This window comes from Phocoena sinus, chromosome 6 (assembly GCF_008692025.1).
Source record: "Phocoena sinus isolate mPhoSin1 chromosome 6, mPhoSin1.pri, whole genome shotgun sequence".
Classification (NCBI taxonomy): domain Eukaryota; kingdom Metazoa; phylum Chordata; class Mammalia; order Artiodactyla; family Phocoenidae; genus Phocoena; species Phocoena sinus.
In genome coordinates, this window is record NC_045768.1 from 88,669,231 (window position 1) to 88,693,202 (window position 23,972).

Consider the following 23,972-nt stretch of genomic DNA (forward strand, 5'->3'; position numbering starts at 1 on the left):
TCATATAGTAGTTCTATCTTTAGCTTTTAGAGGAGCCTCCATACTGTTTTCTAGTATGCAGCTGCACCAATTTACATTCCCACCAATAGCATACAAAGGTCCCCTTTTCTCCATATGCTTGCCAACATTTGTTATTCGTGGTCTTTTTGATAACAGAGTTTGACAGTCTCTTAAAGAACAAAACACATACTTACCATACAGCTCCAATCACACTCCTGGGCATTTATCCCAGAGAAATAATAATTCATTTTACACAAAAATCTGAACATGAATGTTCATAGCATCTTTATTTATAATAGCCAAAAATTAACAACCAAAATGTCCTTTAATAGATGAATGACTAAACAAATTATAATACATTCATTTATAGACTGGAATACCATTGTAGTAAAACAAGAAATAAACTATCTACACACTACAACTTGGGCAGATCTCAGTCTCAATATATCAAATACTGTATGATTCCATTTATATAATATTCTGGAAATTACAAAATTATAGAGATGAAGAACAGATTAATATTTGGCAGAGATTAGGCATAGTGTGGGAGAGGGGATGGATATGAAAATAAAGAGGTAGCATGAGAGAAATCCTTGTGGTGATGGAGTAGTTAGTTCTGTATCTGGATTGTGGTGGTGGTTACATGAATCTCCACATATGATAAAATGGCACAGCACACCAAAATCACAACTAACTGCTGAATAACCATTGATAAAAAAGACTGGAATCTACAAGAAAAAGATATTCTACATCCAAAGACAAAGAAGAAACCTTGAAACGGTAGCAGGGGCACACTCACTATATAATTGAATGCCATGTCACCCAGGTGGGTGACCCACAAACGAGAATAATTATATAGCAGAAGTTCTCCCACAGGAGTGAGAGCTCTGAGCCCCATTCCAGGCTCCCCAGCCTAGGGGTCCGGCATCGGGAGGAGGAGCCCACAGAGCATTTGGCTATGAAGGCCAGTAGGGCTTGACTGCAAGAGCACAATAGGATTGGGGGAAACAGAGACTCCACTCTTGGAGGGCACACACAAGGTCCTGTGCACACCAGGTCCCAAGGCAAAAGTAGTGACTCCATAGGAGCCTGGGCCAGACATATCTGCTGGTCTTGGAGGGTCTCTTAGGGAGGCTGTGGCTCTCTCTGGGGTCATAAAAGCTGGTGGCAGACATAGCAGAGACGTACATGAACTCTGGCTGGAGGCAGACATTTTGGGTCCTTAGCATCAAGACCTGGCTCTTCCCAACAGCCTGTAAGCTCCAGTGCTGGGATGCCTCAGGCCAAACAACCAACAAGGGGGGAATAAGCCCCATCCATCAGCAGATAGGCTGCCTAAAAACTTCTTGAGCCCACAGCCCTTGACATGGTCCTGCCCACCAGAGGGCCAAGACCCAGCTCCACTCATCAGTGGGCAGGCACCAGATGCTCCTGCCAGGAAGCCCACACAATGTTCTAGACAAACCTCACCTTCCAGGGAGCAGATACCAGAAGCAAGGAAATTATGATCGTGCAGCCTACAGAACTGAGTCCAAAAACACAGGTCAGAACCTACCCTGGGATGAGCTGGTCCCAGCCTTTGGGTGATGGGAGGGGAGTATACTGCTGGGACACATAGGACATCCCCTACAGAGGCCCACTTAACCAAGGTCGAAAACGTAACTAAGCTACTACATTCATAAAGATACAAGTATTAATTTAAACAAAATGAGATGGCAAAGGAATATTTCCCAGATGAAGGAACAAGATAAAATCCCAGAAGAACAACTAAGTGAAGTGGAGATAGCCAATTTACCTGTGTAAGAGTTCAGAATACTGATCATAAAGATGATCCCAGAAGGTAGGAAAAGAATGGACACACAGAGTGAGACGTTATAAGAAATTTTTAGCAAACAGAAAATATAAAGAACCACCAAAGAGAGTCGAATAACATAATAACTGAAATAAAAAATACACAATTAGGAATTAATAGAATAAATGAGGTAGAAGAATGAATCAGTGAGCTAGAAGACAGAGTGGTGGAAATCACTGCTGCAGAACACAAAAAGGAAAAAAGGATGAAAAACAATGAGTTTAAGAGATCTCTGGGACAACGTCAAACACACTGGCATTCACATTATAGGGGTCCAAGATGGAGAAGAGGGAAAGGAAGGGACTAAGAAAATACTTGAAGAGATAATAGGTGAAAACTTCCCTAACATGGGAAAGGAAACAATCACCCATATCCAAGAAGCACAGAGTCCCATACAAGATAAACCCAAGGAGGAAAATGCCAAAACACACAGTAATTAAACTGACAGAAATTAAAGACAAAGAGAAAATATTAAAAACAACAAGGGAAAAGCAACAAATAACATACAAGGGAATCCCCATAAGACTAGCAGCTGATTTTTCAGCAGAAACTCTGCAGGCCAAAAGGGACTAGAATGATGTATTTAAAGTGCTGAAAGGGAAAAACCCATAACCAAGAATACTCTACCCAGCAAGTATCTCGTTCAGATTTGATGGAGAAATCAAAAGCTTTACAGACAAATGAAAGCTAAGAGAATTTAACAGCACCAAACCAGCTTTATAACAAATGCTAAGGAACTCCTCTAGGCAGAAAAGGCCACAACTGGAAACAAGAAAATTACAAAATGGGAAAGCAAACATACAGTAAGGTAGGAAATCATCCACGGCACAATTATGATATCAAAACCAGCAATCGTGAGAGAGAGTAGAAGTGCAGGATATTTGAAATGCACTTGAAATTAAGAGATCAGCAACTTAAATCAATCATGTATATAGATATATAGACTGCTGTATAAAAACATCACGGTAACTGCAAATGAAAAATCTATAATAGATGTACACATGAGAAAGAAAGAGGAATCCAAGACACAAGAGAGAAAAGAAAAGACGAAAGGAAGAAGAAAGACCTATAAAAACAAATCCAAAATAATTATCAAAATGGCAATAAGAATGTACATATCAATAATTACCTTAAATGTAAACAGATTAAGTGCTCTGACCAAAAGACATAGGCTGGCTTAATAGATACAAAAACAAGACCCATACGTATATTGTCTAAAAGAGACCAACTTCAGATCTTGAAACACATACAGACTGAAAGTGAGGGGATGGAAACAGGTATTCCATGCAAATGGAAATCAAAAGAAAACTGGAATAGCAATACTCATATCTGACAAAATAGACATCGGCTTCCCCGATGGCGCAGTGGTTGAGAGTCTGCCTGCCGATGCAGGGGACACAGGTTCGTGCCCTGGTCCAGGAAGATCCTACATGCCGCAGAGCAGCTGGGCCCGTGAGCCATGGCCGCTGAGCCTGCGCGTCCGGAGCCTGTGTTCCGCAATGGGAGAGACCACAACAGTGAGAGGCCCACGTACCGCAAAAAAAAAAAAAAAAAAATTAAATTAAATAAAGACTGTTACAGGAGACAAAGAAGGACACCACATAATGATCAAGGGATCAATCCAAGAAGATATAACAAGTGTAAATATACATGCACCCAACACAGAAGCACCTCAATATATAATGCAAACATTAACAGCCATAAAAGGAGAAATCGACTGTAACACAATAATAGTGGGGGACTTTAACACCCCACTTACATCAATGGACAGATCATCCAGACAAAAAATCAATAAGCAAACACAGGCCTTAAATGACACATTAGACCTGATGGACTTAATTGATATTTTTAGAGTATTCCATAAGAAAGTAGAAAAATACATACTTTTTTTAAGTGCACATGGAACATTCTCCAGGATAGATCACATGTTGGGCCACAAAGCAAGCCTCAGTAAAGTTAAGAAAACTGAAAACACATCAAGCATTTTTTCTGACCACAATGCTATGAGATTTGAAATCAACCACAAGAAAAAAAACTGCAAAAAACACAAAAACATGGAGGTTAAATAATATGCTACTAAACAACCAACGGATCACCAAAGAAATCAAAGAGGAAATCGAAAAATACCCAGAGACAAATGAAAATGCAAACATGACAATCCAAAACCCATGGCATGTAGCAAAAGCAGTTCCAAGAGGAAGTTTATAGCAATACAAGCTTACCTCAGGAAAGAAGAAAAATCTCAAATAAACAGCCTAACCTTATATCTAAAACAACTGGAAAAAGAAGAACAAACAAAACCCAAAGTTACTAGAAGGAAAGAAATCATAAAGATCAGAGCAGAAATAAATGAAAGAGAAACTAAGAAAACAATAGAAAAGATGAATGAAACTAAAAGCTGGTTCTTTGGAAAGATAAACAAAACTGAAAAACCTTCACCCAGACTTATCAAGAAAAAAGAGGAGGGCCAAAATCAATAAAATTAGAAATGAAAAAGGAGAATTTACAACTGACACCACAGAAATACAAAGGACCATAAGAGTCTACTACAGGCCAACAACATGGACAATAAAATATACCAATAAAATGGACAACCTAGAAGAAATGGATAAATTCTTTAAAGAGTACAATCTCCCAAGACTGAACCAGGGGGAAATAGAAAATATGAACAGACCAAAATATGAACAAACAACTACTGAAATTGAATCTGGATTTAAAAAGTCCAGGACCAGATGGCTTCACAGGTGAATTCTATCAAACATTTAGAGAAGAGTTAACACCTATCTTTCTGAAACTATTCCAAAGAATTGCAGAGGGAGGAACATTTCCGAACTCATTCTATGAGGCCACCACCACACTGATACCAAACACCAAACAAAGGCACCTCAACAAAAGAAAATTACAAGCCAATATCATTGATCAACATAGATGCAAAAATTCTCAACATAGTCTAGCAAACCAAATCCAACAATACATTAAAAGAATCATACATAATGATCAAGTGGGCTTTATCCCAGGGATGCAAGGACTTTCAATATCCATAAATCAATCAGTGTGATACACCACATCAACAAACTGAAGAATAAAAAACATATGATCATCACGATAGATGCATAAAGAGCTTCTGATAAAATTCAACATCCATTTATGATAAAAACTCTCCAGAAAGTAGGCATAGAGGGAACCTACCTCAACATAATAAAGGCCATATATGACAAGCCCAGAGCTAATGTCATACTCAATGGTGAAAATCTGAAAGCATTTCCTCTAAGGTCAGCAACAAGACAAGGATGTCCACTCTCACCACTTTTATTCAACATAGTTTTGGAAGTCCTAGCCACAGCAATCAGAGAAGAAAATGAAATAAAAGGAATCCAAATCAGATAAGAAGAAGTAAAATTGTCACTGTTTCCAGATGACATGATACTATCCATAGAAAATCCTAAAGATGCTACCAGAAAATTACTAGAGCTCATCAATGAATTCAGTATAGTTGCAGGATACAAAATTAATACACAGAAACCCATTGCCTTTCCATACACTAACAAGGAAAGATCAGAAGAAATTAAGGAAACTATTCCATTTATCACTGCATCAAAATGAATAAAGTACCTAGGAATAAACCTACCTCAGGAGGCAAAAGACATGTACTCTGATAACTCTAAGATGCTGAGGAAAGAAACTGAAGATGACATAAACAGATGGAAAGATATACCATGTTCTTGGACTGGAAGAATTAATATTTTCAAAATGATGATACTACTCAATGCATTTTCCACAGAACTAGAACAAAAAAACATTTTAATTTGTATGGAAACACAAAAGACCCCGAATCTTGAGAAAGCAATCTTGAGAAAGAAAAACAGAGCTGAGGAAATCAGGCTCCCTGACTTTAGACTATACTACAAAGCTACAGTCATCAAAACAGTATGGTACTGGCCCAAAACAGACATACAGATTAATGGAACAGGATAGAAAGCCCAGAAATAAACCCACACACTTATGGTCAACTAATCTATGACAAAGGAGGCAAGAATATACAATGGAGACAGTCCCTTTAACAAGTGGTGCTGGGAAAACTGGACAGCTACATGTAAAATAATGAAATTAGAACATTCTCTAACACCATATACAAAAACAAAATGAATTAAAGATCCAAATATAAGACAAGATACTATAAAAATACTAGAGGAAAACACAGGCAGAACACTCTTTGACATAAACCACAGCAATATTTTTCTGGATCTGTCTCCTACAGTAATGGAAATAAAAACAAAAATAAACAAGTGGGACCTAACTAAACTTAAGAGCTTTTGCACAGCATAGGAAACCATGAACAAAATGAAAAGGCAACCTACAGACTGGGAGAAAATATTTGCAAATGATGCTACTGACAAGGGATTGATTTCCAAAATATACATACAGCTCATACAATTCAATAAAAAAAACCCAAACAACCTAATCCAAAAATGGGCAGAAGACCTAAATAGACATTTCTCCAAAGAAGATATACAGACTGCCAACAAACACATGAAAGAATGCTCAACATCACTACTCATTAGAGAAATGCAAATCAAAGCTACAATGAGATATCATCTCACACCAGTCAGAATGGTCATCATCAAAAAATCTAGAAATAAATGCTGGAGAGGGTGTGGAGAAAAGGGAACACTCTTGCACTGCTGGTGGGAATGTGAACTGGTTCAGCCACTATAGAGAACAGTATGGAGGTTCCTTAAAAAACTACAAGTAGAACTACCATATGACCCAGCAATCCCACTACTGGGCATATACCCTGAGAAAACCATAATTCAAAAAGAGTCATGTACCAAAATGTTCATTTCAGCTCTATTAACAATAGCCCGGAGATGGAAACAACCTAAGTGCCCATCATCGGATGAATGGATAAAGATGTGGCACATATATACAATGGAATATTACTCAGCCATAAAAAGAAACAAAATTGAACTATTTGTAATGAGGTGGATAGACCTAGAGTCTGTCATACAGAGTGAAGTAAGTCAGAAAGAGAAAGACAAATACTGTATGCTAACACATATATATGGAATTTAAGAAAAAAAAATGTCATGAAGAACCTAGGGGTAAGACAGGAATAAAGACACAGACCTACTGGAGAATGGACTTGAGGATATGGGGAGGGGGAAGGGTGAGCTGTGACAGGGCAAGAGAGAGGCATGGACATATATACACTAACAAACGTAAGGTAGATAGCTAGTGGGAAGCAGCCGCATGGCACAGGGATATCAGCTCGGTGCTTTGTGACCACCTGGAGGGGTGGGATAGGGAGGGTGGGAGGGAGGGAGACTCAAGAGGGAAGAGATATGGGAACATATGTATATGTATAACTGATTCACTTTGTTATAAAGCAGAAACTAACACACCATTGTAAAGCAATTATACCCCAATAAAGATGTTAAAAAAAAAAAAAAGGCAAGCCAGAGCTAGAAAATACAACATTTGCAAAACATATATCTGATAAAGATCTAAACTCCTTCAACTCAACAATAAGACACAAACCAAAAAACTATACAAAAAAATGGGCAAAAGATTTCATGAGACACTTCATTAAAGGAGATTATGAATGGTTAGAAAGCACATGAAAAGAAGTTCAACATTGTTAATTACCAGAGAAATGCAAATTAAAATCCAATAAGATGCAACTAGAAATGTTGGTAATCAAAGAGCAATGATAACTCTCAGACATTGCTTATAGGCATGAAAAACAGTAGACCAAACTTGGGAACATTTGGCACTTTCTGAATAAGTTACATATAAACTTACAGAAGACCCAGTAAGCCCACTCGTAGGTATTTACACAAGAAATGAAAAGATATTGACACAAAGACTTATATGTGAATATTCATAGAAGCTTTTTCATAACAGCCCCAAACTGGAAAAACACCCATGTGTCTATGAACTGAAAGGATAACAAACTGCAGTATATGCACACAAAGGAATTCTACTAAGGATAAAAAGAATAAACCTGTGATACACACACACACACACACACACACACGAGTCTCAAAAGCATCATGCTAAATGAAAGAAGCCAGACAAAACACAGTATATACTTTACGAATTCATTTATATAAAATTCAAAAAAAGGAAAAGCTATTGAAATAGAAAACAGATCAGTGATTGCTTGGGGTCTGAGAAGTAGGAATGAAAGGAGGGGACTCACTGCAAAGGGGTACAAGGAATTTTGGGGGTATGATGAAAATATTCCAAATCATGATTTTGATGATGGTAATCTACTGTATAATCTTTTAAAACCTATTGACTTGTACATTGAAAAGTGCTAAATTTTCCATTTAATATTCGTCAACAAAAGTGATTAACATTTAAAAAGAGAAAAAACTGAATTTGCATTCCTGAGGAAGTCACATGGTAAGGTCTGCTCACCCACTGAGACGAGGTGGCTGTAGTTCTCCAACATCACATCTCTGTACAGGGTCCTCTGAGCAGAGTCCATCTGCCACCACTCCTCCTGGGTGAACTCCACAGTCACGTCCTTGAATGACACTGATGCCTGTTAACAACATATTTCTAATCAATCTGAGGGTTCAGAATTGGGACATGGAAAATACTTTTGAAAACTAACTCCTACTATGTTTACTGTTTATTTAATTTTTATTTTTTAGTGGACTATAGTTGATTTACAATGCTGTATTAGTTTCAGGTGTACAGCAAAGTGATTCAGTTATGCATATACATATATCTATTCTTTTTCAAATTCCTTTCCCATTTATGTTATTACAGAATATTGAGCAGAGTTCCCTGTGCTACACAGTAGGTTCTTGTTGGTTATCTATTTTAAATATACTAGTGTGTATATGTCAATCCTAAACTCCCAATTTATCCCTCCCCCCCACCTTTCCATCCATGTTGCTGCAAATGGCATTATTTCATTCTTTTTAATGGCTGAATAGTATTCCAGTGTGTGTGTGTGTGTGTGTGTGTATATATATATATATATATATATATATATATATATATATACCACATCTTCTTTATCAGTTCATTTGTTGATGGACATTTAGGTTGCTTCCTTGCCTTGGCTATTGTAAACAGTGCTGCAATGAACACTGGGGTGCATGTATACTTTCGAACCATGGTTTTCTCCAGATATATTTTTACTGTTTAGAGTTTAAAACAAAATGCTATAAAAGATGACTAACTCTGCCTTTGCTCTATAGCAGGGTATCTTCAATTTGGCACTACTGACACTCTGGACCAGATAATGCTATTTTTGTGGAAGACTGCCCTGTGTATTTTAGGATATTTACCAGTATCCCTGTTTTCTACTGATTAGATATCAATAGCATTCCCAATCATGACAATCAAAAATATCTCCAAATACTTCCAAATGTCTCCTGGGAAGCAAAATCACCCCTAGTTAGGAACCACCGTTCTATATGAATAGTGGACAATATCTTCAGCGACAAAACAAAATACCCAGTTTAAGAGATGACCTATACTAAGGCAAAGCAACAGCGATAAAGAATGGGAAATTAATACACAGAGATGCTGCACAAGCAAGTGGGTAGATGCTGATGCCATACAGAGACTGGAAAAATAAGTAAGAATCAGAGGCTGGGTCACAGGGAGCAGATGTTGTTCAACTGCACTCAAAACACCCGTGGAACATATGGAATTATTTATTTCATCGTTGGCTGCAAGATTCTGGAACGGAGAAGGGAAATCTAAAATGAAAATAAGGATCTAGAAGACAGTCATTAAGATGGTAACTTAAGTCATCAAGGAAAAAGGGCTGGTTCAGAAAGGACGCAGAAACTTTAGGAAAGAAAAGGAGCAAGTAGAAAATTCAAGGGAATAGCAAAATTTAAAAGGCAGGTAGAAAGATAGGCCAGGAAGGCTGAGAAAGAATTTCTAAGTGGTAGAAAGAGAAAACAGAAAGATTAGAGTACCAGAAATTAAGAGACGAGAGAATTACAAGCAAAAATTATTTCTCTAGTTCAAGGGAATAAACTGAACACACACATTTACATCCCCTGCCTCCAAAAACACATTCAGGTAAAATAAAAAGCTTTTATAGCTATAAAAGTATGACAAAAGAGGAATTCAGAGAAACGTCCCAGCACAAGGCCTGAATTTTGAACAAATTCTGGAAGATAGAGGGTAAGGTAGTATTGATAAAAAAAATAGAACAATATTGCCCACAATCTAATATAAATGTAGAAGTGGGTAAAAGGAACAGGGCACTGGTGAAAGCCCAGAAAGACGTCCAAGCTTAAACTGAAGAAACTGTGTAGTAGGAGAAATGATAAACAGAGTCAATTTCCTATTTGAATACAGGTGACATCATTTAAATGAGTGAGAAATGGCTAGATACAAATGTCATCGGAATAACTAGATGGCCATCTGGGAAAAGACTGATCTATATCTCACACCACAGAGCAGGATAAAATTAAAATGTATTCGAGATTTAACTGTAAAAAATAAAATCATACTCTAAAAGACTATACAGAGCAATTCTTTTATAAGGTCAGAGTGGGAAATGCCCAACTATGACTAAAAATCCAGGAAGCATAAAAGAAAAAACTGCTAAACTTGACAACATAAAAATCAAATGCCTTCGAAAGACCCTGAATAGCCAAAGCAATTTTGAGAAAGAAGAACTGAGCTGGAGGTATCATGCTCTCTGACTTCAAACTATACTACAAAACTACAGTCGTCAAAACACTATGATACTGGCACAAAAACAGACATACAGATTAATGGAACAGGATAGAAAGCCCAGAAATAAACCCACACACCTATGGTCAACTAATCTATGACAAAGGAGGCAAGAATATACAAGGGAGAAAAGACAGTCTCTTTAACAAGTGGTGCTGGGAAAATTCGACAGCTACATGTAAAATAATGAAATTAGAACATTCTCTAACACCATACACAAAAATAAAATGATTTAAGATCTAAATGTAAGACCAAATACTATAAAACTCCTAGAGGAAAACACAGGCAGAACACTCTTTGACATAAATCACAGCAATATTTTTCTGGATCTGTCTCCTACAGTAATGGAAATAAAAACAAAAATAAATAAATGGGACCTAACTAAACTTAAGAGCTTTCGCACAGCATAGGAAACCATGAACAAAATGAAAAGACAACCTACAGACTGGGAGAAAATATTTGCAAATGATGCTACTGACAAGGGATTAATTTCCAAAATATATAAACAGCTCAAACCAAACAACCTAATCAAAAAATGGGCAGAAGACCTAAACAGACATTTCTCCAAAGAAGACATACAGATGGCTAACAGGCATATGAAAAGGTGCTCAATATCACTAATTATTATAGAAATGCAAATCAAAACTACAATGAGGTATCACCTCACACCAGTCAGAATAGCTATCATCAAAATATCTACAAATCACAAATGCTGGAGAGGGTGTGGAGAAAAGGGAACCCTTCTACACTGTTGGTGGGAATGTAAATTGGTGCAGCCACTATGGAGAACAGTATGGAGGTTCCTTAAAAAACTAAAAATAGAGCTACCATATGATCTTGCAATCCCAATCCTGGGCATATATCTGGAGAAAACCATACTTCGAAAAGATACATGCACCCCAATGTTCATTGCAGCATTTTACAATAGCCAAGACATGGAAGCAACCTAAATTTCCATCAACCAATGAATGGACAAAGATGTGGTGTGTATATATCTACATATATCTATATATATGCAATGGAATATTACTCAGCCACAAAAAAGAATGAAATCATGCCATTTGCAGTGACATGGATGGACCTAGGGATAATCATAAGAAGAAGAAAGACAAATATTATATAATATCACTTATATGTGTAATCTAAAAAGATGATACAAATGAACTTACTTACAGAAGAGATATAAACTCAAAGACGTAAAAAACATCTTATGGTTATCAAATGGCAAAGGGGGGGAGGGATAAATTAGGAATTTGGGATTAACGTATACATACCACAATATATAAAACAGATAACCAACAAGGACCTACTGTATAGCACAGGGAGCTATACTCAATATCTTGTAATAACCTATAACGGAAAAGAATCTGATAAAGAATATATATACCATATATATATGTATATGTATATATATATATACACATTTGTATAACTGAATCACTTTGCTGTATACCTGAAACTAACACAACATTGTAAATCAACTATATTTCAATACATTTTTTTAAATGCCAAAAATGTTCACCACAGTTAAAAACAAAAAACAAATGCTTTTATGGCAAAAATTTAAAAAACATGAGCAAGGCAAAAATATGAAAAACTAGGAAAATTGTGCAATTTATATCACTGAAAAATGGCTATAAAGATATATTGGATATATTAATTAAAATCAGCACATCAACAGGAAAACAGTAAGAAATAAACAGTTCAATAAAAAATATAGATGAATTACAAACAAAAAAGATGTTCCACCTCACTCATGAGAAGAGGAAAGCTTGTAAAACTAAACTTGAGTTATCATTTTTAATCACATTAGTAAAAATTCAAAAAGTTTGATGGCACACTCTATTTGTAAGGTTGTGGAGAAGAAACACACACTCCTAGACTGTTGGCTCTACCTTAAATTACCTTCAGAATCTGACCACTTGAAAGCAACTAATACCCTTAAATGATCATCATTTATTGCTAGGATTATAGAAATAGCCTCCTATATTGTTCCTGCTTTCACTACTACCCCACTAAGGTTTATCTTCAAAATGTAGAGTTATTCTTTTAAACTGTAAGTGAAACTATCCTTTTGATTCAAAAGAATAAAAATGAAAACCCTCAAAACCCCACATTGCGAGAGATAATGTGTTAATGTATTGGAAGACATTTTGATCAAGATGTTAATTCTCCCCAAATTGATCGATATTACAGATTCTATAGTCAGTGCAGTCAAAATCAAAATCTCAGCAGGCTTTCCTGAGATAGACAAGCCAATTTTCAAAACTTTCTATAGAGAAGCAAAGTACCTAGAATCTCCAAAACACTCCTAAAAAAGAACCAAGTTGGAAGACACATATTATCTGATTTCAAGAGTTACTATAAAGAGACATTCATCAAGGTAACGTGGTATTAGCAAAAGGATTAAGGTCATCAGATGTTAACAGAGTCCACATAGGTATAGAGAATAGACTTGTGGTTGCCAAGGGGGAGGAGGGGTGAGGGGCGGAAGGATTGGGAGTTTGAGATTAGCAGATGCAAGCTTTATATATAGGATGGATAAATAACAAGGTCCTACTGTATAGCACAGGGTACTATATTCAATATCCTGTGATAAACCATAATGAAAATACAAAAAAGAATGTATATATATGTTTACCTGTGTCACTTTGCTGTACAGCAGAAATTAACACAACATTGTAAATCAACTATACTTCAATAAAATTTTTTAAAAAATAAAAAAAAGAAGTGAACAGAATCCAGAAACAGACCCAAACATAGGTTGCTAGTTGATTTCCCTCAGAGATGCCAATGCAATTCAATGGAGAAAGGATACTCTTGTCAACAAATGGTGCTGACAGGTGGGTATGCAAAGGTAGAAAGCGCAAACATGGCAAGTGCACGTTCCTCTACTCCCAATTCCTCTACTCTATTCTGCCAGCACAGAATACTAAGACCCTCAGACACAGAAATTCTTAGTTTTAGATTGGGCCAACGAGAACATACTTTGTCCTTTTCTGATTGGCAAGCTTTATACTGAAATAAAATTTTAAAGTTGATCAAAAAAGGAAATTATTGATATAACATAGATTTTGAAATCCTAAGAGAATACTATCAACAAGCTCATGAAAATACATTTAAAAACATAAATAGGGACTTCACTGGTGGTCTAGTGGGTAAGACTCTGTGCTCCCAATGCAGGGGGCCCAGGTTCAATCCCTGGTTGGGGAACTAGATCCGATCCCGTATGCATGCTGCAACTAAGACTCTGCGTGCCACAACTAAGAGTCCGCATACCACAACTAAAGATCCTGCATGCCACAACAAAGATCCAGTGTGTCACAACTAAGACCCTTCAGAGCCAAAATTTAAAAATAAAAATGAACAATTTTCTATGAAAACGTAATGAGGAAAGTTACACTAAAAAAAACCATACAAATCCATCATAGACTTATGACCAATAAATTAATCAAAATCTTCATGCAAAAAGTCTTCATAAGGCCCTAATTTATAGGTGAGTTTAACAAAATCTACATGTAACACAATTTTCTCATCTAAATTATTATTAAAGAAAAGGAGCAGGAAAATGTCCCATTTCCTTTTATGAGACTATGACCATGATACCATAATTGGACACAGAAACAAGAAAGCATAGTCTAATCCAAGTTGTGGATACAAAAATAAAAATCCTAAATACAGTATTAGCAAAAAGTCCTAGGAAGATATGTAAGAAGCAACTTACCACACTTATTAGCAATTAGGGTCTACACAGGGATTTAAGTTAACATTAGAAAATCCATTATACTGTTTACAGTATTTATAGATTAAAGGAAATAAGCTATAGCTTTGCTCCAATAGATACACAAAATGTAATCAATGTAATTTAATGCACATTCATGACTAATGTGAAATCTTAACAAACAGATACCTGGATGCAACCTTCTTACCCTGACAAAGGTAACCTATCAAAAGCTGACAGCAAACATCACAATTAATAGTAAAATAGTGTATATTATCCCTCAAGATTGACTTGATCTATTTTTATTTCTTTTTCCATTTAATGCATGGATGCTTCTTAACCTTATAAATCCACAAAAATGCAAAATGGGGAAAGAATAAAGAGCTCACCTGAGGTATGTTCATTTTCTGCTCTTGGGAGAGTAGAGAACTGTGGTTCAGCTGAGGGGACAGAAAGATGGGTGTCATGAGACATAACCTGTCTTATAGCTCCTAGATTCACTCCCCAAGATCTCAGCACCCCAGTTGGGGATCATCTTCCTTATAGGCATAGGGCCCTCTCAGCCTTGAAAAGGCACTACAGTGATCACATACAGGTGGCACCACCTGTCTTTGTGTGACTCTGAGATGACCATGAGGATTAAATCTGCAGTTTTTAACTGAGTGAATGTAAACTTTATTCAATCATTTTAAAAATAATGCATGTGTCCTAACACAAGTAAATAAAAACAACAGAAGATTAGCTGAATTAAATACACCAAAGGATAAGACACTATACTTTCATTAAAATTAACGTAGCAGAACAATACTCAGTATGCACCATTTATCTATTTTTCTTATTAATATTATTTACCCGCTGGTATATACAATCTACAGAAAGCCTAATAAAAGAAATGGGATGCCTTAAGGCAGGAAATTTTAATTGTTTCAGCCGTGATATATTTGTCAAAAGGCCCTTTTGGTGACCTACCTGTGAGAGGGCGAAGTGCACTGTTTTCCTGATTCTGTCACAAACTGGGTTTCCCTGGACAAGTCACTGAACTTTTCAGGCCCGATGTCTTTAAAGATTTCAAGAGAGTTAGAAATAGATGACCTTGGAAAACCCTTCACATATCATCATTCTGGGATCCTGTGAGGTCAGCATATCACTAGTGTCACATGTGGTGATAGACACACGTGACAGCAACACAGCATCTTTGGGGGGGGGCATTTAAGGGGAGTGGAGACAGCATTTCCTCCCTCTGCCTGGTTATCCCTTACCCCCAGACCTCACCCTCACAAGCTCTCCAGCAAAATGGCCTTTCCTGAATAGCCTGCCCCTGGACCAATTCAGCTCACCTTGCTCTCCTCAAGGCTGGCCCAAACCCCCCACTGTCACATAGTCTGGTGGCTTCTGGAGATGGATGGGGTCATCACCAAGACTGGCTCATTCTGAGCAGGGAGATTAAGAACAGCTTCTGATCTTGCAAATCTAGGATCTGCTCCTTTCTGGGCTCTTCTGTCTCTGCTCTGAGGCTCTGGAACAAGGTCTAAGGTCATAGGGGTGCTCTCTTCCAGGTAAGACTCCTGTTAACAGAGACTCCCTGTTAACAGAGACTCCCTGCTTCCTACTTTACAAGGGTCACTTTGTTTCCAGGTAACTGAGTCGTGGATCCAAGAAACAATTCATTTTAGGAGCAAAAACCTAATTCTTGGAATTCATTATAATACCAGACTTAAAAGACAGACAGCCTGACAATGCAGAAGGGGCCAGGGACCTCTGTCTGCCCCAAGTGACCTGAAGAGACACTAGAAATCCCAGAATACATTTTGACACATGGTAGGATTCCATCTACATTCACTTTCCCTTATACTTCTGGGAACCAGTGACAGGCCTCTTTGCTAAGTGCTGTGAAGGCTACAATGTCGGTATTAGGTAGGTGTGATATTTAGACAAAGCCTGAGGCTGTAAGTAAAGCACACCTGCCCTTGAATCTAAACTCCCTCACTACTAGCTTGTGACCTGACCACACCGTTCCACCAACCTGAGCCTCGGTTTTTGTTAAAGTGGTAGTGAGAAAACATAAAGCCGTCCAATGAAAAGAATAAAGTGTCTTCCAACTATAATAGCAGTTGTCACTTACTCAGTGCTCAGTATCTGGCACTAGTCTAAATGCTTTACAAGTGATGACTTAGATCTAAGTTTCAAAACAACGCCATGAAACAGTCATCATTAGTATCATTTTCATATGAAATACCTCTTACCCAGGTTCCTTCTGTAACCCTGCTTACAGGTGACAGACCTGTAATTTACCGGGCCCTTCTGCTCCAGAGCTGGGGCTCTCATCGCAGACCCCTGGCCACCGTCAGCACTATAAATTCACTTTGCCCCCTGCCGCCGACATGGGCTTTTTTTCCCCGAGCACACGGTCCCCACACACCCAGGCCTACACTGAGCACCTGCTCTTAACCGGACCAGCCCGACCTGTACCCCGGGAGCCCGAGGGCCGGGGTCACCCCCTACCGGCCTCCCCCAGGCTGAGGGCCCGCCCGGGCGCATACACCGGCGTTGGTGGGAGGGAGTCCCAAAGATTTTCCGCTTCCATCCCTAGGCACAAATGCACCCCTCTCAGCTGGTGCCCCCGCACTCTCACCCCAGGTGCGTACCCTTCACTTTCCGAGCCGACTCCCAGCTTCCCAAACCTCTTCCCTGGAGTCTAGAGAAGACGAAAGAGGAGGCGGGGATACAGCCGCACACGCGCAGAAGCAGCCCAGAATCCCCTTCCCAGAGTGCCGCGCGGTAAAACAGAAGGATTCAAGACTACATTTCCCATAGACCTCCGCGTCCACTGCTGCGGTCACTCTTTAGGCGTTTACGCATTTTAGAAAGCTGAAGGGAGATGTCTTACAAGTGTCCTGCCCAGCCTCTCAAGGATCCTGAAAAGAACGGGTTAAATATCAACTTAAATGCCAGATGCAAAGGGTGGTCCTCTATTGGCTCCCAATTGAACCAGCAGTTTTTTCATAAGTCATTTGGAGACAGTTGGGGAAACTTGAATATGGATTGGATATTGAAAATGTTAAAATTACCATTACGTAGGTAAAGTATGAAAAAATTTTGAGTTACGTAAGAAAATTGGTTTTGTAAAAAAAAAAAAGGCAGGACGACTGAGGTATTTAGTATTGAAATTAAATAGCTGTAAAATTATAATTTTGTAATTTTTCAACTTGGGACCTCTACACTGTTTCTATACAGCCAACAGACCCATTAACACCTAAGCCCCGTGCTGGCACCCCTGGAGCCCAGTGTGGAGGTTCTACTGGAGGTCAAGGCAGTGCTGCAGGTATAGATGTATTGATATATAAGGAAGCTGTTAGTTTTTATGACTCAACATTGTTTTCAGATGAATTCTATTATTGTTTCAACAAATTTTGTTAATTAAATTACGTTGATCTTGGATTTCTGTGCACATAACAAGTTTGCCTGCTTTTTGCTGACATACGTAATTCTTTGTCATTCTTTAATGAATTACAAATAACAGCACAAAAATGCTGGTCAAACTGTATTAAATCAATATTACATTAAATCAATCATAATAGACTTTAACATAAATTTCACTAACGGAAAGAAAGTGGTCACTACATATGTTCATGGAACAAATATTTATTGAAAACTTGCTGTGCGATAGACATCATTCTAGACGCTGGGATAACAACATCAGATAAAAGATATTAAATTCCCTATCCCCATGGAGTTTATGATCAGGGTTGTTGTCAGGGTCACCTCAAAAAACACGTGTCAATTGTCAAGAAACAAAAGGACACTTGAGTTTAATAAACGGGGGCTCCAAAAACATGGGTAGGGTTGGTGAAGCATCCTGTAACTGATGATGGTAGGGACCCATTATCACTGTCAGGCTTATAGTGAGGGTAAGTAATATTACCAGAGCCTGGCAGAAAAGGCTACACTTATGAGAGCTGTGGCCTTAGGAAGAGAAACATTGTAATGGCCATTACATGGCTCTGCACAGCAAGCCAAAATTATAAATACACAAACCTCACTTGTTTTCTTCACTCTAATGTCCTATCCTCTCTTAAGCATTTGTAAGCCCTATTCAGTACCTATTCCTAGAACTTCATCCACATCTGTCTCCTCCAGACATCTTATTCCAGTCTTATTCTTGTCTAGCCCCCCTCTACCCGTCAACTCATTGAGCTTTGGACATGAATCAGTATAAATCTAACCTCAGGACACAGCTCTTCTTCACAAAGTGAACTACTAAATATACCTCCTTAAAATTTGCCCCTGGGCAGATTTCTTATCACTACACATTTGAGAATCACTCCTAAGTGAGACTGTAATTGCAGTAGCCATAACTTCCAATGATGCTACCATACATTGTAGATCCAGTTTGAAGGAGATTCAACTGGTAGATGGCACAGGTCTCCCTTAGGGACTTTTGGGGAATGATTAATTGTATATACTTGTGTTATATACTTGTGTATATACTTGTGCTAACTTACGAGAAATTTTGTCAAAAGGACCCAGTCTCTCCTTTACTTGAAGCCTCCTGTCTATAAAGTAGGATATATCAAGGACTGAGAAAGAGGATCTGAATCCCTCTTATGATGACTTGTGTGTTCTGCCCACGAGACACAGAATTTCATATAGGTATATATGTCAAGAAGTATCTTTGTAGGGTGCCCATCTATTCTATTTCACAGACTTCATTATTGAAGAGCCACCACCACAGATGTATTCAGGTTACCACAAAAGATGGCTGCACGTCAAAAAAAACTTAGAGAGTTTTAAAAAGTATTTATCAGGATCTCGTTAGAGAAATACATATTTCATTGGTATGAAATGCAGCATGGGCTGCTCCTGAGTCCATCGTGGGTATACGCATATTGATAAATTTGCCCCTATCTAAACATAATTCATCTCTCCTGGTTTAATACCCTAAGGATCCACCCAAATATATGCGACCAAGTTTCTGCTTGTACTACTGAGCAAGATCATTTTTTAAAAATTGAAGTATAGTTGATTTACAATATTATATTAGTTTCAGGTATACAACATAGTGATTCGATATTTTTATAGATTACACTCCATTTAAAGTTATAAAATATTGGCTATATTCCCTGTGCTATACATTACAACTTTGTATCTTATTTATTTTATACCTAGTAGTTTGTACGTCTTAATCCCCTTCTCCTACATTGCCCCTCTGCTACACCTCTCCCATTAGTAACCACTAGTTAGTTCTCTGTAAGTCTGTTTTTGTTTTGTTATATTCATTCATTTACTTTTTTAGATTCCACGTATAAGTGAAAACACACAGTATTTGTTTTTCTCTGTATGACTTATTTCACTAAGCATAATACCCTCCAGGTCCATTCATGTTGTTGCAAATGGCAAAATTTCATTCTTTTTTATGGCTGAGTAGTATTCCATTGTATATATACCACATCTTCTTTATCCATTTATCTGTTGGTGGACACTTAGGTTGCTTCCATATCTTGGCTATTGTAAATAACGCTGCTATGAACATGGGGGTGCACATATCTTTTCAAATTAGTGTTTTTATTTTTTTTCAGACACATATCCAGGAGCAGAATTGTTGGATCATATAGTAGCTCTGTTTTTATTTTTTTGAGGAACAGCCATACTGTTTTCCATAGTTACTGTACCAATTTACATTCTCATCAACAGTGTATGAGGGTTCCCTTATCTCCATATCCTTGCCAACATTTATTATATGTTATCTTTTTGATGATAGTTATTTGGACAGGTGTGAGGTACTATGGTGATTGATTTGCATTTATTAGTGATGCTGAGCATCTTTTCATGTGCCTGTTGGCCATCTGTGTCTTCTTTGGAAAAATGTCTATTCAGGTCTTCTGCCCATTTTAAAATAGGGCTTTTCTTTTTATGTTGAGTTGTATGAACTCTATATTAACCCTTTATTAGAAATATAATTTGCAAATACCTTCTCTCATTCAGTAGGTTGCCTTTTTGTTTTGTTGATGGTTTCTTTGTTCAAAAGCCTTTAAGTTTGATTAGGTCCCATTTTTGCTTTTGTTTCCTTTGCTTTAGGAGACAGATCAAAATATATATATATATTGCTAAGACTTATCTTAAAGAGTATACTGCTGTTGTTTTCTTCTAGGATTGTTATGATTTCCAGTCCTATGTTTAGGTCTTTAATCAATTTTGGGTTTATTTTTGTATATGGTGTGAGAAAATGTTCTAATTTCAATATTTACATGTAGCTGTCCAGTTCTCCCAGCACCACTTATTGAAGAGACTGTCTTTTCCCCATTGTATATTTTTGCCTCCTTTGTCATAGAATAATTGACCATAGTGCATGCGTTTATTTCTGAACACTCCATTTTGTTGCATTGATCTATGTGTCTGTTTTGTGCCAGTACTGTACTGTTTTGATTACTGTAGCTTGGCAGTAAAGTCTGAAGTCAGGGAGCATTATTTTAGGATTATTTGTTCTACTTCTATGAAAAATTTCATGGATATTTTATCTGTAGATTGTTTTAGGTAGTATGGACATTTTAACAATATTAATTCTTCTAATCCACAAATATTGGATATCTTTCCATTTATTTGCTTCCTATTCAGTTTCCTTCATTAATGTCTTATAGTTTCCAGAGTTAGGTCTTTGACCTCCTTGGTTAAGTTTATGCCTAAGATATATTATTCATTTTGATGAAATTGTTAATAGGAATGCTTTTTTGCTTTCTCTTCCTGATAGTTCAATATTAGCGTACAGAAAGCAACAGATTTCTGTACATTGATCTTGTATCCTGCAACTTTTCTAAATTTATTTATTAGTTCTAGTAGTTTTTTTGGTAGAAACTTCAGGGCTTTCTAAATATAGTATCATGTCATCTGCAAATAGTGATAGTTTTCTTCCCTTCTAATTTGAATACCTTTTATTACCTTTTCTTGCCTGATTGCTGTGGCTAGGACTTCCAACACTATGTTAAATAGAAGTGTTGAGTGGGCATTCCTTCTTATTCCTGATTTTAGAAGAAAAGTTTTCAGTTTTTCACCACTGAGTATTATGCTAGCTGTGAGCTTGTCATAGATGGCCTTTATTATGTTGAGATATGTTCCCTCTATACCAATTTGTTTAGAGTTTATCATGAATGAGTGTTGAATTTCATCAAATGCTTTTTCTCCATCTATTGAGATGACCATGCGATTTAGATCCTTTTTTTTTAATATAGTGTATCACATTGGTTGATCTGCACATATTGAACCATCTTTGTATCCCTGGAATAAATTCCTCTTGATCATGGTGTATGATCCTTTTAATGTATTGTCGAATTTGGTTTGCTAATATTTCATTTTGCATCTATGTTCATCAATGATATTGACCTGTAATTTTCTTTTTTGTCTGGTTTTGGTGTCAGAGTAATTGTGGCCTCATAGAATGAGTTTGGGAATGTTCCTTCCTCTACAACTTTTTTTTTTGTGTGTGTGGTACGCAGGCCTCTCACTGTTGTGGCCTCTCCCATTGTGGAGCACAGGCTCCGGACGCACAGGCTCAGTGGCCATGGCTCATGGGTCCAGCCGCTCCTCGGCATGTGGGATCTTCCTGGACTGGGGCACGAACCCGTGTCCCCTGCATCGGCAGGTGGACTCTCAACCACTGCACCACCAGGGAAGCCCCCTCTTCAACTTTTTGGAATAGTTTGAGAAGGATAGGTATTCACTCTTATTTTTATGTTTGGTAGAAGTCCCCTGTGAAGCTGTTCTGTCCTGGAATTTTGTTTTTTTGGGGAGTTTTTCGATTACTGATTTAATTTCAATACTAGCAATCAGTCTGATCAGATTATCTATTTCTTCCTGATTCAGTCTTGGAAGATTGTATGTTTCTACGAATTTATCCATTTCTTCCAGGTTGTCCAATTTATTGGCATATAACTGTTTGTAGTATTCTTAGGATTTTTTTTTTGTATTTTTGTGATATTGGTTTCATTTCTTATTTTGTTTATTTGGGTCCTCTCATTTTCTTAATGAGATTGGATAAAGGCTTATCTATTTTTTTAGCTTTTTAAAAAACCAAAAAACAACACTTGGCTTCATTGATCTTTTCTGTTGTTGTTGTTATTTTTTTGTCTCTGTTTTATTTATTTCTGCTATGATCATTATTATTTCCTTCCTTCTCCTGACTTTGGGCTTTTTTCTTCTTTTTCTAATTTGTTTAGATGGTAGCTTAGGTTGTTTATTTGATATTTTTCTTATTTCTTGAGGTAAGCCTGTATTGCTATAAACTTCCCTCTTAGAACTGCTTCTGGAAAGTTGCATTTAATTTTCATTTGTCTCAAGATATTTTCTGACTTGCTCTTTGTTTGTTGACCCATTGGTTTTTTAATAGCATGTTGTCTAATCTCCATGTGTTTGTGTTTTTTCCACTTTTCATCCTGTAACTGATTTCTAGTTTCATACCGTTGTAGTCAGAAATGATGTTTGGTAAAATTTCTATCTTCTTTAATTTGTTGAGACTTGTTTTGTGGCCTATCATGGGATCTATCCTGGAGAATGTTCCACATGCATTTGAAAATATTGTGTATTATGTTTTTATTGGGGATTGAATGTCCTGTAGATATCTATTAATTCCAACTGGTCTAATATGTCATTTAAGGCCAATGTTTCTGTATTGAATTTCTGTCTGTATGATCTTTTCAGTGATGTAAGTTGGTGTTAAATTCCCCTACTATTATTGTATTATTGTAAATTTCTCCCTTTTATGTCTGTTAATATTTGCTTTATATATTTAGGTGTTCCTATATTAGGTGCACATATGTTTACAAATATTATAACTTCTTCTTGTATTGATCCCTGTATCATTAAATAATGCCTTTCTGGGCTTCCCTGGTGGTGCTGTGGTTGGGAATCTGCCTGCCAATGCAGAGGACACGGGTTTGATCCCTGGCCCGGGAAGATTCCACATGCCGCCGAGCAACTAAGCCCGGGTGCCACAACTACTAAGCCTGCGCTCTAGAGCCCGTGTGTCACAACAACTGAAGCCCAGATGCCTAGAGCCCATGCTCTGCAACAAGAGAAGCCACGACAATGAGAAGCCCGCGCACCACTCGCTGCAACTAGAGAAAGCCCGCATACAGCAAAGAAGACCCAACACAGCCAAAAATAAAAACAAATAAATAAATAAATTTATTTAAAATATAATGCTCTTCTTTGTCTTTTGTAATAGACTTTTTTTTAAAGTCTACTTTATCTTATATGTGTATTGCTACTCCTGCTTTCTTGTCATTTCTATTTGCATGAGATAGCTTTTCCCATCCCCTCACTTCCAATCTTTGTGTATCTTTAGCTCTGAAGTGAGTCTCTTAGATGGATTTTGGTTTTTTCATCCAATCAGCTACCATATGTATTTTGATTGCAGCATTTAGTATTGAGAAAGATCTTGAGTTCCTTTTGTGTGTGTTTTTTTTTTCTGGATTAGACCTTGCAATTTTCCCTCCAAGCATAGTTGGTTTTTAAATTCCCACTATGCGCCTGGAGTCAGTAAGGGAGGTTGTACAGGCAGACCCTGAGGAGAGTGTGCACTCCCCTAGAAGAGGGATGAGTTATATTAGGATCACTCCTTAGTATTAGGTGAGAAAGAAATGAGAGCGCCACTGTTAGAAGTCAGTTAATCACTTCTTTTTCATATTTGCT

The 23,972-nt window shown here is 37.4% G+C and overlaps 1 protein-coding gene and 1 long non-coding RNA gene across 5 annotated transcripts in view; one reads left to right on the forward strand and one right to left on the reverse strand.

Annotated features, from left to right (window-relative positions):
- Positions 1 to 17,031, reverse strand: part of LOC116755929 (zinc finger protein 782-like) — a 58,410-nt gene extending 41,379 nt beyond the window's left edge. For 2 of the 4 annotated variants that reach the window (XM_032636021.1, XM_032636017.1), the window contains exons 1-4: positions 16,924 to 17,031; positions 15,261 to 15,348; positions 14,681 to 14,731; positions 8,276 to 8,402 (exon numbers count right to left, since the gene is read on the reverse strand). In XM_032636021.1, the coding sequence (XP_032491912.1) occupies positions 8,276 to 8,402; positions 14,681 to 14,695 (142 nt within the window). In that variant the 5' untranslated portion in view covers positions 14,696 to 14,731; positions 15,261 to 15,348; positions 16,924 to 17,031. Of the gene's footprint in view, positions 1 to 8,275; positions 8,403 to 14,680; positions 14,732 to 15,260; positions 15,420 to 16,923 lie in introns of all 4 variants that reach the window. The other 2 variants (XM_032636018.1, XM_032636020.1) reach the window with 2 other exon arrangements.
- Positions 15,438 to 23,251, forward strand: LOC116755930. Its single transcript, XR_004350498.1, has 3 exons — positions 15,438 to 15,847; positions 17,526 to 17,613; positions 23,205 to 23,251. It is a non-coding gene; the product is annotated as an uncharacterized LOC116755930 (long non-coding RNA).
- Positions 23,252 to 23,972: the final 721 nt, after the last annotated feature.